The sequence below is a fragment of the Micropterus dolomieu genome, linkage group LG17, assembly GCF_021292245.1.
Source record: "Micropterus dolomieu isolate WLL.071019.BEF.003 ecotype Adirondacks linkage group LG17, ASM2129224v1, whole genome shotgun sequence".
NCBI classification, from domain to species: domain Eukaryota; kingdom Metazoa; phylum Chordata; class Actinopteri; order Centrarchiformes; family Centrarchidae; genus Micropterus; species Micropterus dolomieu.
This window is the reverse complement of record NC_060166.1, coordinates 31,154,807-31,169,888: the sequence shown is the minus strand read 5'-3', so window position 1 is coordinate 31,169,888 and position 15,082 is coordinate 31,154,807. Positions and strand designations below refer to the sequence as shown.

The 15,082-nt window shown below is 39.3% G+C and overlaps 1 protein-coding gene across 3 annotated transcripts in view; it reads right to left on the bottom strand.

The window, feature by feature from the left end:
• mtus2b (microtubule associated tumor suppressor candidate 2b) overlaps window positions 1–15,082 on the bottom strand; it is a 29,826-nt gene that overhangs the window by 8,200 nt on the left and 6,544 nt on the right. For all 3 annotated transcript variants that reach the window (XM_046073510.1, XM_046073508.1, XM_046073509.1), the window contains 6 exons: window positions 10,923–12,889; window positions 9,994–10,180; window positions 8,813–9,034; window positions 4,360–4,506; window positions 1,561–1,659; window positions 96–292 (listed from right to left, as the gene is read on the bottom strand). In XM_046073510.1, the coding sequence (XP_045929466.1) occupies window positions 96–292; window positions 1,561–1,659; window positions 4,360–4,506; window positions 8,813–9,034; window positions 9,994–10,180; window positions 10,923–12,665 (2,595 nt within the window). In that variant the 5' untranslated portion in view covers window positions 12,666–12,889. The remainder of the gene's footprint in view (window positions 1–95; window positions 293–1,560; window positions 1,660–4,359; window positions 4,507–8,812; window positions 9,035–9,993; window positions 10,181–10,922; window positions 12,890–15,082) is intronic.

Here is a 15,082-nt window from a genome sequence, read left to right as displayed (position 1 = left end):
ACTTTGGGCTTTTAGGGGGATTTCAAAATGGAGGCAAGACCATGTACGCTTACCTGTCAAACCTGCTGAGGTACCAGAGCTCTGCTGTAACCTACCTTGTGACAGAAGTGCTGCGTAGTGATGCTGAAAACATCCAGGCACAGGGAGGCCTTCTTTAACTGTGCCTGAAGGCTCTGCAGCTGCAGGGCCTGCTGCTCACAGCGTTCCCGCAGCTGCTGGATCAAAGCTCGGTCCAACTCTTGTGCCCTCTCAGTCCGAACAGCAACATGAACTGGTGCTGCCTGCCTGCGAACTATAGAAACAGAGAGCAGAAGGATGAACAATGTATTTTCACTCAGACTTAATGAAATGTTTTTTTATGTAAAAAATCTTAACACTTAATTTCCCAAGTAGATTGTATGTATAAGCAGTAATCAGTTTTCTTTGTAATCGCTGACACTTGCACCAGCCAAGGATTGAGAAGACTTTATAATGTGTATATAAGGAGAGAACCAGAAGAGCAAAAATTACCAACAGGAATACTATTGTAACATTGATGATCGATCAACAGAAAATCAATCACTTTGATAGTCCAAGAATAAGTAATTTATCAAGGAAAATGCCAATTATTAGCTGCTTTCAGCTTCTCAAGTCTGAGGATTTGCTGTGTTTGTCTATTTTATATAATTGTAAACTCAGTCTTTGTATCTTGGATTAATAGTAATTCGGAAATATACTTCGGGGTCTGGAAACATATTTTCAAACTATTTTACTCCTCTTTATTACTTTTTGACAAATACTAAATAATTAATAGAAAATAACGGCAGCTAATCAATAATATTAATAATAGCACTCATTAGTTATAGTTACACCCCTAATAGCAATACCAAATAGCTGAGTTACACTGCAGACAATATTAGCAATTGGTTTACCCTCTCAGCCTACACACAAACAAATTAACTGCTTATTGGTTGGAACCTCAGTGGTTTATATCCTCCCGCAAGGACAAATAGTCTTTCCAATTTACTGAAAGTCTTCTCTCTGCTCAGAGCAATCAGCAGCAACATCCTCTCTCACCTCTAAACACTTAATATGAGTTTTGTCTGTGCAGAATCAAAACTTTTATCACCTGCACTGGATAACACCACCCAGCTGTTATTCTGTCTGTCAAAATGCTGACTTATTGTGTTAATCTGACCCAGCAGGATTGCTACCAAAGGAGCCATCCTAGCATTACAGCCGCTGTAGCTTGTTTCTATGGCAACAGCAGGCTGCCATGGGTCTTGTAATAAAGTGGAGAGAGAAAGAGAGTGAGAGAGAGAGAAAGAGAGACAGACAGAAAGAGTGACTGTAAAATTTTAAAGATACAGTAGCTGAAGGTTTTGCACTACTAACTGCTGCTTTCTCCTTTTGTATCACTTTGGAAAATACCAAACACACAATATATATATATATATATATATATATATATATATATATATATATATATATATATACTGTGTGTGCATACAGTATGTGTTTACATGTACACACACACATATGAACACACACACGGGCTTCAATGTGATATGCAAGACTTACCAGGCGACTGTGGCTTTGGCGAAACAACTGCAAATCTTTTAGGAGAGGACCTTGGTGGCATCGCTACCTCTATGTCCTTCTGCACCTCTCTCCTAGAGGCTGCGTTGCGAAGAAAAACGTTAATGTCTTTTATAAGGTACACATTTCAAATGTAAGAAATACACTTAATTATTGTTTTCATAAATACATTACATGTTAGTACATAATAAGTGGTGGAGAGTAACATTTGAGATACTTTAGTACTTTAGTCTTTTAGTCATGTTAAATTTATTTATATAGTACATTTAAAAACAACCGGAGTTGACCAAAGTGCTGTACAAATTAAAGTGAACGGCACAACAATAGCGAGTTAACAGTAGCAAAAAAGGCAAAATTTTAAGTAAAAGGTGACAAAACTACAAGGCATCAAATATGTACACAAAGAGAGAACATTTAAGTTAAAGCAAAAGGCTATTCCAAAACTTTGGAGCTGACACCACAAAGGCATGACTCCTCTTAACCCCTAGCCTCGATCGTGGAACAGTTAACAATGTAACAAATATTCTGAGGATCGAAGAGACCTAGAGTTGAAGTACAGGCAGAAAAGTTCTGAAATACGAGCCCATGTGTAACAAATAAAATAACCGTAAAATCAATCCTGCATTTGACACGTAGCCTAAATGAAGTGTGGAGAAAAGATGTTTGAGACTGTGGGAGGTTTTGGAGGTGGTGGCAAAATTTTTGCTCTTGAAGCTTTGACAGATGGCTAATAATTTGCCAGACAGCCTTTTAGTATCTCAAATGAAACCTGTAGCCTATCTTTTTACCATTTATGTTCTGCCTTTTGACATAGTTGCCTAAGAGCATAGGTGAGATTTGTCTCTAGGTTTTCTGTGAGTCCAAGATGTCTCCACAGAGGACAAAATTGTTATTTTTTACTCTATCACTTTAACTTATTTGACAGTTAACAAGACTAATGAAAAACACAAGTCTATAAATTATGATCTATTTGTATGGATTAATCTATTGTCTATGGAGGCAAAGTAGATAAAATTAAATTCACCTTGACCTGCTACGGCATTAAAATGCTGCTTCTGTAATAACAATCCAGTAATACATTATACAATGACAGGGTCTTTTCTGTATAATGAGTACTTTTACTTTTGATCATTTTGGTACACTTGCTGATAAACATAATAACATGACATAAATATGAAAAATATGGTTTTTTTTTTTTTACGTTTTTCATAATCTTTCGCTTCTGAGCAATCTGAGAAGGGTAAATTAATCTTTGGTTAAAAGTTCACAACCAAAATGTTGGGAACTACTGGTGTAAACCACATGTAAATAAAACTGTGAGGTACAGTGTGGTAGAGTGACCACTAGCTGGAGTTGCTGCTCCACTTGTTCACACAGTTTGTGTTGCAGGAAGCTGAAGCTGCTCCTGGCTCACACAGAAATACACTCTGTGACCACTGGATGGTGTTGATACTCCACATTCACTGCAAAAGATGCCAATACACAAGGTGCACCAAGGAACAACAAAGACATCTACATCAGCTGAGGGTATATCCATGGTACTGTATTACTGCTGTGATGCAATACTAAGCAACAGTTAAGATGCATTACAGCAGGACTCAGTTTGAGGTGAATTATTTTTTTATTCTACATTCCTTGTTCTTCAAATCTTAAATCACATTTCCCACGGGGAAAGAGAAATGAACAGTAGATGTTATGGGCCTGTCAAGGGGCACACCAAGTCATAGTGCTTCAGCCCTGCTTTGTGCAGAAATTTCTTTACATCATAAAATAGCCGTGATAAAAACTATGTAGCTACTGAAAGAAAATAAAATTGTTTCCAGCTCACCTTCACATCCATCTAGCTTTTAGAGGCTTTTTGCTAAATACAGAAAAACCCATTTGGTAGATGATTCCTGTTTTTATGTTTAAAGTAATTTCAGAAATTCTTGTGCTGAAGGACAACATAAGTATTTTAACTGATTACATATGAAGACCTTGTGGTTGAAATGTTGGAATCTTTTGGCAACTGGACCAAAAGTATCTATGTTTGCCTTGTGGCCAGAATTTCACATTTTTATATTTAGAGGAAATAACATACAAGTTAACTTTTATGGGGACTATTTTCTGTATTTATAATACAATATGCATTTTACAACCAGATGAGAAAGGTGAGATGTCATAAAAAAAAAAAATGAAAAAAAATTCATACAAACCTGAGCGTCTCATATGTAAATGAGTCGACTGAAGTAGCCAATGTTATGGCCAGTCTAATTTTGGACCAAGTAGTACAATGAAATTTCTAGAAAGACTCATACAGAATGCAGGTCCTGTTACACACAGTACACCAGCTCCATTATGCCTCTCAGTGACAACTTGAGCATCCATAACAGTGAAAAATAACACACTGAGAATTTCTGTGAAATAGATGCTGAAGGGGAAACTGTGCTATCATTACAGGGCCAGGAGTTTCCACTGACTCTTACTGAGGAACGAATACCAACATATCAAAATGAGGGCTATATATAAAACAGTTGTCATGAGCTGCTTGAGTGCTGACAGCAATTTCCATGTACATTCCAATGCTTAGCTGCCACCTCCCTCTAACACCCCTGCTAGCACACACTCACACATCCAATCTCATGAGTCATGTGATCACCAGACAGAGTGACCTTGAACTGTTTAGGACAAGCATGTTATATCTGGAGATAGCGCCAACACCACATACACATGCACAGTAAAACTGAGCCCGGGACCCTTTTTTCCAACAGTTTCCAATGAATGAGTGTTGCAGGGATGTACCAAGTGGGGAGCAGCGCTGCGGCGGGAGACTGCGGCGCTGGAGGCTAGGGGCATTGGGAGGCTGAGTCCGGCTGTGAGCATGGGAGGCTTCACCGGGGGGCGCTGTGGCTTTGTGGAGAGGTGTGTCGTCGCTGCCACTGCCAGAATCTGCACAGCAGGATGGATTTCAGAGAACAGAAAAACGTAGTCGGTGATTGTCAAAATTTTCAAAGGTCATTATTTGTATGAGCGAGTTTTACGCTAAATTTTGAATCCATTTTTATCATTTGTACATTTACAGTGCCATCACTGCAGTGTAAATACATCACCTTATACATTAAAAAACATAGGCCCTATATTTTGTTCATAGCACACCTGCCAGTGACAGCGCTGTTGATCACCTCTCAGTGAGATTTACCATATTGTATTTCGTAAGAGCAGATCACCGTCTTTCCTTGGAGAGTAATTTTCTAAACTGCAGAAATTCACTACTAGCAAAAAAAAAGCTGAATGCTGCAAACATCTTAATTATTCATAACAGCTGTTATTATGCCTCTAGCTTTCTGTGGATATGAAAGGCTTTGATTTGTAGACAAGATTAGGCGGTAGCAAGGAATAGTCCAACAGAAAAACATCACCAAGAACAAATATTCCCTCCATAAAACCAGGAAGATCCGCACTGTTGTTTTACATTGTCACTGTTGTTTTGTTTTATAAAATTTCCTCAGGATAAACCCTTAACTGTCTCTGGATTCCAGCACTATATAGAAAATTCAGCATTTATGTTTTACTTTGTTAGTGAAGATTGCTTCAGTTACTCATTACTACAGCGAGGCAGCATTTAGTGTCTATTGTCTGGAACAGCCTGCCAGAGGAGCTGAGAGCATCACAATCTCTAAACAACTTTACAAGAAATCTTAAGAAATACCCTATTAGCTTAGCATTTGCTAATTCATAATATTTTATACTACCTTCTTCTACCGTGCCACACTGGTCTCTCTGTTCTACCATGTCTCTTATTAGGTTATGATTTCCTTATATTACCGTTTATATCATTGTGTTGTTGTATTTCACTGTATTGTTAAGCACCTTGTATTGCAATCTTGCACGAAAGGCGGAAATATTCAGCTACTCTGTAGGTAACTCAGCACTCTCAAAGAGGAAAGAAGGACAGGTTTGTGCCATTGAATTAAAATATTGTTTTTCTGATTTGAGAATTAATATGTCAGAGGATGGTTCAAGGTGCCTTGAATCACAGATGCAACCACCCAAAAAGCTGTAGTAAAATATACAACATTATGGTAGATAGCACAATAAATTCAGATTAGAAAGAGAACATGAATCTTTGACATCAAAATGCCCATGGCCTGCATGAAACCTCCGGTGGGACTCTCCTCACTGCAACAGAGTCTGAATTCCCCCAGAAGAGTCAGCAGATGCTTCTTTTTTTTTTTTTTTTCCAAAGGCATCTTACTGAAATGGAGGCTGAGCCAGGAAACGGACTGGCTGATAGGAGACGGCTGGAGGCTGACTCACACTGCTAAATGCTTGTTTCTAGCCTACATGTAGTGTGCAAATCCGTCCCCTGCTGTAAGCGTCCTCTGATCAGTGTTACACCAGCAAGATCAGAAAGGACTCTAGTCTGCTGGTAACTAATTCACAATTAGTGAGAAAGAACAGGTTAAAATATAATAATAATAATAATAATAATAATAATAATAATAATAAGTTTATCTTTATTATATCTATTGAATCTATTTCTTTATAATTCTACTTTATCTAAATTAGAATCTTCTCAATTCAACTGTCTAGCCTCTGTTGTAAATTTTGGACATGCACAAATTCAGTCAGATATCATAGGAATAAGATGGGTTATTTGTCATTTTTTCTTTTAGTCAGATTAGTTTGGTGACACCAGTGTGTGCTCTGTTATGTTGTACACAAAATCCCTCAAGATACATTTTATGCAACAAATGTTGCATAAAATGTGTTTTACAAGTGTTTAACTGAACTGGGAATAATACCGTACAGCAAAACTGAAATTTGTTTGCTGTTACGCCTCACAGGTTTTGCCTCCTCTTTAGAAGATGCACTAAAAAACAAAACAGTGGTTTCAGTCACCAACAGTCTTTGAAAAACAATTGTGTCTGGTGGTGTTTTTTTCCTGCAATACATGGCAGGGATTGATCCACAGGAAAAGAGCCTTATTATTCATAACATGCCACAGAGAAGTGTGCTGCTTCAACTGCTCTGAAGTCTCACAGCAGCCTCTTAAACGTGTCCTGGAAATGGTCTACACAAAGCATAAAGTTGGATTATAAAGTATATAGTAAGTAGTAACTATACCATGTCCATAAAATAGGGATCAACGTGACAGTCAAGTTGCTTGTTTTATCTGACCAACATTCCAAAATGCAAATATACTCACTTAGAAAACAGAGAAAAACAGCAATTGAGAAGCATTTGAGCATTTTTGCTTGACAAACAACTTATATGAAAAATCTTCTGTAAACCAACTACTTGATTATAATTGTTTTACCACTAATACAGAATGTCTTTCAAAACATCTTCAGGGCCATTTGAACATCTAGCCACTCTGAGTACAACTGACATACACACTGTAGCTCCAAGCACACAGAATTTAACGCTTGTATCTTGCCATCCAAGCAGCACACAGTTAACCAGACAGATGAATTCGATATGTCACCAGCGTTCTGATCTGAGAGGATGTACTCTCTTCCAGTCACAACATTTTGCTGGAGTGCATCCCCAGTGAATGTGGCTACATTCAAGGCATAAGGTGGCATACTAATAGAGCAGTGCTGTCTGAGCCAACAGCCTGAAGGGAGACACTGCTATGCAAGCTGCCAGTCATTTATATATGCTGCCTGAGCTACTCCCAAGCATTTTACTATCTGGTAGACACCCATCTATTCACTACAGCACAAACAGATTTTTGTTTACAATTAGTTTTTCTTTTGCTGATAGGAACACAGCAAATTTGCAATTGGCTTATACATTTAACAACACAGGGAAGCTAACAGACAACAATGGCAATAAAAAACACAGTAGGCCAGACTTACATGACTGCAGATAATCATCTTGAGCTGTTTTCTGAAGAATCAGTGTTAAAAATGGCACAAAATAACCCAGTAAAGTGTACATTGGAGCCTTTTAGGAGAGACACTGAAGCCAAAAGAAAGACCATTATCTGGCTTGGCTGTAGTGAAAGTTTGAGGAGGAGATCCACAGGCAAAAAGAGGCTGGTCAGAGATGTCTGGGTAAAAACAGCTTCACAGATTATCCTGTCATACCACACCCTGGCACTCTCTTTTTGACACACATTGCAGCCGCCGGCACCACTTTTTCATTTCAGTGATTATAAATAGGGAAGAAGACATTGCTGCTGACATGTGAAGCAGTTACTGCGTTTGATGCTGGGGAACACACCCTGCATGAGACAACAGCTGTTTTCTTTATTTTTTCCCCAGTCTGAGGACACTGCCTGCACCAGCAGCTCAAGGAAGGGTCTGAATCCAGCAGGTCAGAATGAGTGGTGAACAGGGAAAGGCAAGAGTCAGCTGTCTAAGACTGGAGTAAATGTGGTGACACTTGAGGGAGGACAGCATTAACCCATCATCGAATCGGCCAATCAGCAGTCAGTACAAATACCAAACAAACCAATCTTAAAAAATACAAAATGGTCCAGCGTACACTATTAGATAACTGATTTTGGCAATCAGCATATCTGGTCATGTCTATTTTGGGTGGTTTGAATAAATTAATTGAATCTTAGATTGACTCAGTTTGACTCCATTACTTGGTGATTATAAAAATGCAGGAGAGGAAAAAAAATGGGATTCTATGTGTTTTTCACACAGTGGTTGGTTTGAGTCAGCACTATGAAAGAAATTACTGCATTACCTCCACGCTGGAACAAAACTCAGATACACTGCTCATATTCAGTAAATGCTTTCTCTGTAATACATTAAAAACAAAAGTTTCAACTGACAACTTCTCAGCTTATTCCAACACAGTTTCTATATCTCTATTACACACACAGTTAATCAGATTATCAACTGAATTGCACAAGCATACACTTGTCTAAATAAAGGCTACAGGAAGCTTATGAGAGGTGGCATTGGACTGAGCACCACAATTTGATCCAGATAAAATGCTGCAGTATGTAAGTAGAGGGGTGACAGCAGAGGGAGGAGAGTGACTTAAAGATTGTGGTGCAGCAGCTTTCAGCGCCTACTTGTAATAAATGAATGAAAAATAAAAGGAAATTAATGGCTGTTACTATAGTAACTGAGGACAGTAGGGGCATCCACAACTAGTGGTGAAATAATAAGGAGATGTAAATGTAATAAAACATCCTTTTAATCAGACAGGGAACTGTCTGACTCAGGTCTGGGATTAGCAAAAACAGTAAAACTGTATAACTTCAATTCATATGAAATGCTTCACTCACGGTGAGAAGGTCGGCAGGGATCACTGTGACTGCTGTCATTAGACTGGTTGCTGGACACAGACGAGACACTGGAGCTCCGGACGAAGCCGAAGGAGGCCAGACGGGCAGCTGGTAGGGCGGAGAAGCCTGGAGGACGCAGACCAGACTGGCCTGGTTTGATCAGGAGACTCTTAGGGGTGGTTTCTGGACCTCTTTCTCCTGACCTCTTTTGCTCTCCAAGACCTTTTGAGATAATATTACAAATAAAGAGCGTAGAGGTAAGAGTAAGAAAGAAATATAATCTTATAAAATCCAATCTTTGAATTTAGATACTACAAATTACATTACAATTGGCAACTGCAGCGGGAAAAAATATGTTTCATTATTTAGGATCATGATTTATGTTGTAGCTGCATGGTGAGTGAGAAAAACCTGCTCATTTTAATGAAAAAAACCTAAAATCATGATTTACTGTGATACAAATGATTGCACAAGATTTACTGGAAGGGACTATGTAGGGAACACACTGCGAATTACACTACTATAATACACTCATGAGATCTGCAGGAAAAAAATGTCTGCTCTGAAGAGTAAAAAAAATAAAAAATTCATGTAAAAAAGAATAATCTCATGCAGCTAAAAAGACTACACACATAGATGAAAACATATGACTACTTCCATTCAGTGATGAAATAGCACATAAATAAGAGGGCACCATATGTGGAAGCAGAGTAGATTATGAATTTACAATGTGAGCAGGTAAGAAATATGCAGTGCAAGTTAGTAGGACGAGTGAGTCACATTGCAATGAAACACTTTGCACTTCAAAGAGTTTAGGTGCCAAAAGGCAAGCCTCATCCATATGCATGACAGGAAAAAAATAATCGGTAAATCATTCAGCAAGCCGAAGAACATAACTTTTCTGCAGCTAGATGTGCACAGAATAATGACGTATGCATAGAATTGAGAAAGCTTTAATAAAATTATTTCCCCACAATGGTCAAAATGGTTTAGTATGCAGCATGTCAAATATGCTCTTGTGTTCTCTTCTTAAGAAAAGAAAAAGTTTTTTGAATATTTTTATGAATTCTGGTAAATAAATAAAATAAAAAAATCATACCTAGCATGTGCTGACACCACGTGTACATTTTAACATTGAAAAAGTAAAAAAACATTATTATGCCAGCAGATCACCATCTCACCTGCAGGGTCCTGGCAGCCTTGGGTTGACACTCCGGCTGCAGCATGGCATGGGGCCATGGCTGACCTTTGACCTGTCTGCTGAACTCTTGTCCTGGCTGCAGGCTGCCTGGTGACCGCCCCTAACCCCAGCTGAGGCCTCAGAGCTCTCGGTGAGCGGTATACACTGCCTCCTTCTTGTGAAACATGCTGGAGGACATTACCAATACAAGCCAATCACTGTCTATCACAATAAATATTTCAACTGGGCAATAAGATTACATAATATAGTTTGCTTATGGAGTGTAAAGGTAAACTAGATTCTTTCTCTTATAACTACATTAAGCATGGTCATTTCTTCTAATGGTTACACCCATTTTGTGTGCACCCTATTCAGAAAGTGAGTCCGCAACAGCAAAGAGCACCCTGTCACTTACAGACAAGTGCTGCATCCCAGGAAATGTGGCCACACCAATATTAATTCTTAGCCCCCTGCAAGAAGACTCAGAGAATACTTCTTTTATTGTTAGCAATAGTCTTAGCTTAGATGCTATTACACTGTATACAGACGACGTGTCTTTACATTTAGGAGGTCAGAACAGCTTCATATATTAAATCTTCACTTTAATAAAACAACTCTCTTCATTCTGTTGCTGTTTGAGGTGGCCATGATTGATCCTGTTTTTATTTGTTTTTTCTTTTTTATTTGTGCAAAGGCGTATGCTCTCAAAAATGTTATTTAAATAACCATGTGTTTCAAGGTTTGAAACACAGGATGCACATAGGTGAAATTGCCCATTTTCCTCCTTGCATTAGCAGTTAAAACTTTTGCATTACTCAGATATTTTGCTATTTTGCACCACCAGCATGTTCCTAAACGTCTTTAGGATCAAGCACTAATGGTATGCAGTTTTGTCATGTGAGCATATCAAATCAAAAGACTATTTCTCACCTCTTGGAGATATTTCTCAGGTATATCCTCATGAAAATTATCCAACTTCCCACTTTGCCTTTGAGGGATGGTGCTGCTTGGAGGTTTCACCCCAGCCACAGCCATGCTTGGAGAATAGTAGCCTGCCTTCTGCATCTCCTGTCGATATTTGTCAAACAACAGGTTAGAGGAACATAGCACCGGTGTGGATTTAGGTTGAGAACCAACCATCGGCTCTTTATGAGCTGGCGGGCTAGAGTAAGAAGACAGTCTTAGTGTGGAGGCTTCGACTGGAGCATCAGTCACTTCTGGTTTTGCTTGAGTATTCTTTCGAACATATGTGATGATTTTTGGTCGGATATTTTTAGGCTTCTGGGTAGGAGAAGACCTCCTGGGTTCAGGCTCTTTCTGCTGAGGAATAAGTGGTTTGGGGATGCCACTGCTCAAACTAGTCTTACCTGGTGGTTTGACTGTTTGACCTAGACCTCTCTTAGGGGAGTTACTGCGCTCCGAGCTGAGTGCCCTGATACCCTGGACCTTGGCTGGAGAACCAGGTGGCCGTCTCTTGGGCGAACAGGAGGTTGTTTTAGGGGAAGTAGGTGTTGCTGGTCGACTAGGGCTTCCCCATGGTTTCCTCCTCTCCAGGCTTAGAGAACTGGAGGTGACCGTGTTCTCGAAAGAGCCCTGCTTTTTTAAGCTGTTATCAAAAGACAGCTGCTTCTTTAAAGTATTGTCAAATGATGGCTGCTTTTTAAAACTCTTGTCAAAAGAGGTTTGTTTTTTCAGCGTGTTATCAAATGATCCTTGTTTCTTTATGGCTTTGGATTCATTTGAAGACGGAGTCCCCTTTGTACCAGTTTTGTGTGGGCTATAGTTTGCATTAGGGGCCTCGTCAGCTTGTGTGCTTTTATCTATTTTAGTGTTGCTTTCTTCATGTGATTTTTTCGCCACGGGTAAACCAGTATATAAACCTTGTTCACAATCTCGCTCTGAAATTGTATTCTCTGCTTTATTTATCTGATTATTGTTCTTCCTGTGCTCATCAGTGACACCCTTATGTGGAACATTGCTTTGTGCATGTGATACCACGTCTACCAACTGAACTGTTGAATTCAAATTCATGTCCACATCTTTCCAGTGTATTGTGCTTTTTCCAGAGGGGATGGAGGGATGATCAGCTCTTTGAGAGGACTTGCCTCTCTCTGTCGTCTGGGTCCTGCCAGTAGTGTCCATAGCAGCGTCCATGCTTGAATTGGTGGACAAACAGGACACAAAGGCATCTGTTTCTGAACTTAACTCAGTCCCGGATGCCCCTCTGCTCTCAAAGACATTTCTGGAGGATTCCTGCTCACTGGCACTATGCAAAATAGACTTTCTCTCTTCCCTGCTCCTTTTACCTGTTGCCTGTTCTACTGATGCTTTGCTGCATGCTGAAGGTCGTTCTTCTTGAAGATCCTTCCGGTCTGCAAGCCCGACAAAGTCCTCTCCCTCCCGAACCAGGTAGGCTTCCAGCTCCTGGCACTCCAGCATCTCAAACTCAGCCAGCTCAGGGTCATCACACTGGGAGTCTGTACCCCAGATAATGACTTTGTCCTGCTTTGCTGTTTCAATCATCAACCCCGACAGAGTGCCAGTATCACCTGTCCTCCCACCATCCTCTGTTTGGATTTTATTGGCGTTGGCATCGCCATCAGCCAGCACGCCACCCTGCTGGTTGTTATTCCGTAGCTCCCCCTCAACGAAGGGCTCTCCTCGCTCACACATTTGGGAAACAGGTCTGAGTTAACAGCGCCCTCAAAAGCACTTTAAAAATCAATCAGCCATTGCATCTATTCCGAAAAAGTCTGTCTACCCATCAAAGAGTCTCAGTGGCACAGCAGGAGCCTAGAACGGATTTTCACATTTCATTCCAGTGTGCCAGTAATCAGAATGTTGAATATCATGTCTAATTTGGAAGATGGCTCTTCACGACATCTGGAGTCCTTATCCTATAAAAAACAGAAGATAACAAATAAAAAGATCAACAAAATGACAGATGACTTGATAAGAAAGTATTTAACACCTGTTAGCACTTGAGTCCATAACTGCAGTATTTACAGTTGCAGTATACAGCCTGCTTCAGTCTATCATTATGAAATGAAGAAATATTTGGTTTCCAGGCATGAAACATGCTATGCTTGAGCCTTGAATGAATTATTGACACAGGGGCTCCCAATTTTTTAGCAGCACCCCTGTGAAAAGAACAGAACATCATCTTTGTTGTTGTTGTTGTATCAAAGAGAAGTTTTAAAAAATGGAAATACCATTAAGAAATATCAATGACTTCTCACTAATCTGAAGTGTATATTAAGGAATGTAACTGAATTCTTTAAACAACTAATAAAACAACATATTCTGTAGAATATATCAGATCACTGAGAACAATGTAACAGGTTCTCAGATCAGTGTGACAGAATGTGATCCAGTTTCAGAAGTCATCCATGAATCTATAAATGCAAACAAAACTTAAAACTAGGACATACCATACTAGTGGTTTGTTATTTGTCAAAATTCTCTTCACTACGTTCAATTTTCTTCACTGACTAAAAGCTGACCGATTGTAACAGGAGAATACCATAAGGTAGGCTTTTAACAAAGACACTTTTTCAGCTTTTCAGTGTAGTTTCTGAGATTGTCTCCTTAAAACCGTAAATATTCTCAGGATACAAGCAACTTAAAGATAATTTACATTCAGCGGCAACTGTTATTTCCTGCAATCCCTAACATTCGCCTACTGTATTAATCATTGCTTACCGTTACATTCACTGCAGAAATACTCATGAAATGTTACCTATCCCAGAGCATATATTCAACAGCTGATGAGGATGGTGGTGATCTTACTGCCTATATCTGCATTTGAGATCATTTTTAATCAGATCAATAAAAAACCTCTGCAAACAGAATGCACCAAATGAAATGATCTCTGCACACCAGAGGCCATGAGGAACTTGTTAAAAGACTATACTGATGTGTGACTCTAAGGGAAAAAATATGTCAGTACCATGTGGAACTGACAACACTTGCTGAGATTATTATAGGGGGACTTATCAAGCTTAAGCCGGTGAAATAAATGTAGGGTTACTGTACACATGCTACCACAGACTAGCTCTTAATTACTGATTTAAATAGGATTTATTTATAAATTGCTATAAAGACTCAGTTATTATTAGCAGCCAGCAGGTTAGTTCACTTGTTCTGATTTATAGAGTCTCTGATTAGGCCTATACTGTGAATTGAAAGAAATCAGTGGTACTCCATCTCTGCTGTTCCCCCTTCATGTCTTCAGCGCATAATAAAAGATGTCTGCATTTGACCTACTTCCTGAGCGCATGTTTATACAGCACAGAGAGCTTTAACAGACCCTCTGATCTGGTTGTCAGGTTCTGTTAAGTACCATAAATTAACCTCCAAGTAAAAAAAAATGAACACTTTTATTCCACTTAAGCAGTCAGAACTGTTAAAAAGAGTCTTGATAGTTTTTGTTGTCATTTCAAGGAACAAAAACAGAAGGACATAATATATATTTTACTTCAGGAATGCAGTGGTACTTGTTGCTAAGAGATGTCACCAGAACTGAAAATGAGAGAGCGGTTGTGTGATGATAGAGTTTGCTGCATTTTTAGAAGAAGGAGGGGAAATACTATATAAATACAGTATATAGACTGCTACTTTCACTTTTATATTTCTGAAAGGACACTTGAAAAGAAGAGGCAAAGACAGAAGCATCTGTTTGAAGTACAGGCACAATACACAACACTAAATGCTGTCTCAGCACCTGCACTGCAGAACAGAGACCAATGAAACAGATTCCCTTACACCTGCATCTCCCCCACCTCACTGTCAAGTCTCAAACAGCACTGTACGGTTACTGCAACACAAACTCTCTCTGGGTAACCAAACGACAGATGAAGCTCCAATAAAGATTCTTACATATAGCATGTTGCCTGACAAGCATGACAAGAGATGACAAATTGGATAAACAAAGTCTTGTTTTAAGAGAGAAGCTGCAATCTGGTAAGGGGATTGTTTCTGCTGCAGCCATAATTGCTTCTGCATCCCTTACAGTGATTTTCAAATTAATTCAGTGGAGCCCACTGTACATACACAAGAGTACTGTACATCATATGACAAATGGATGATGG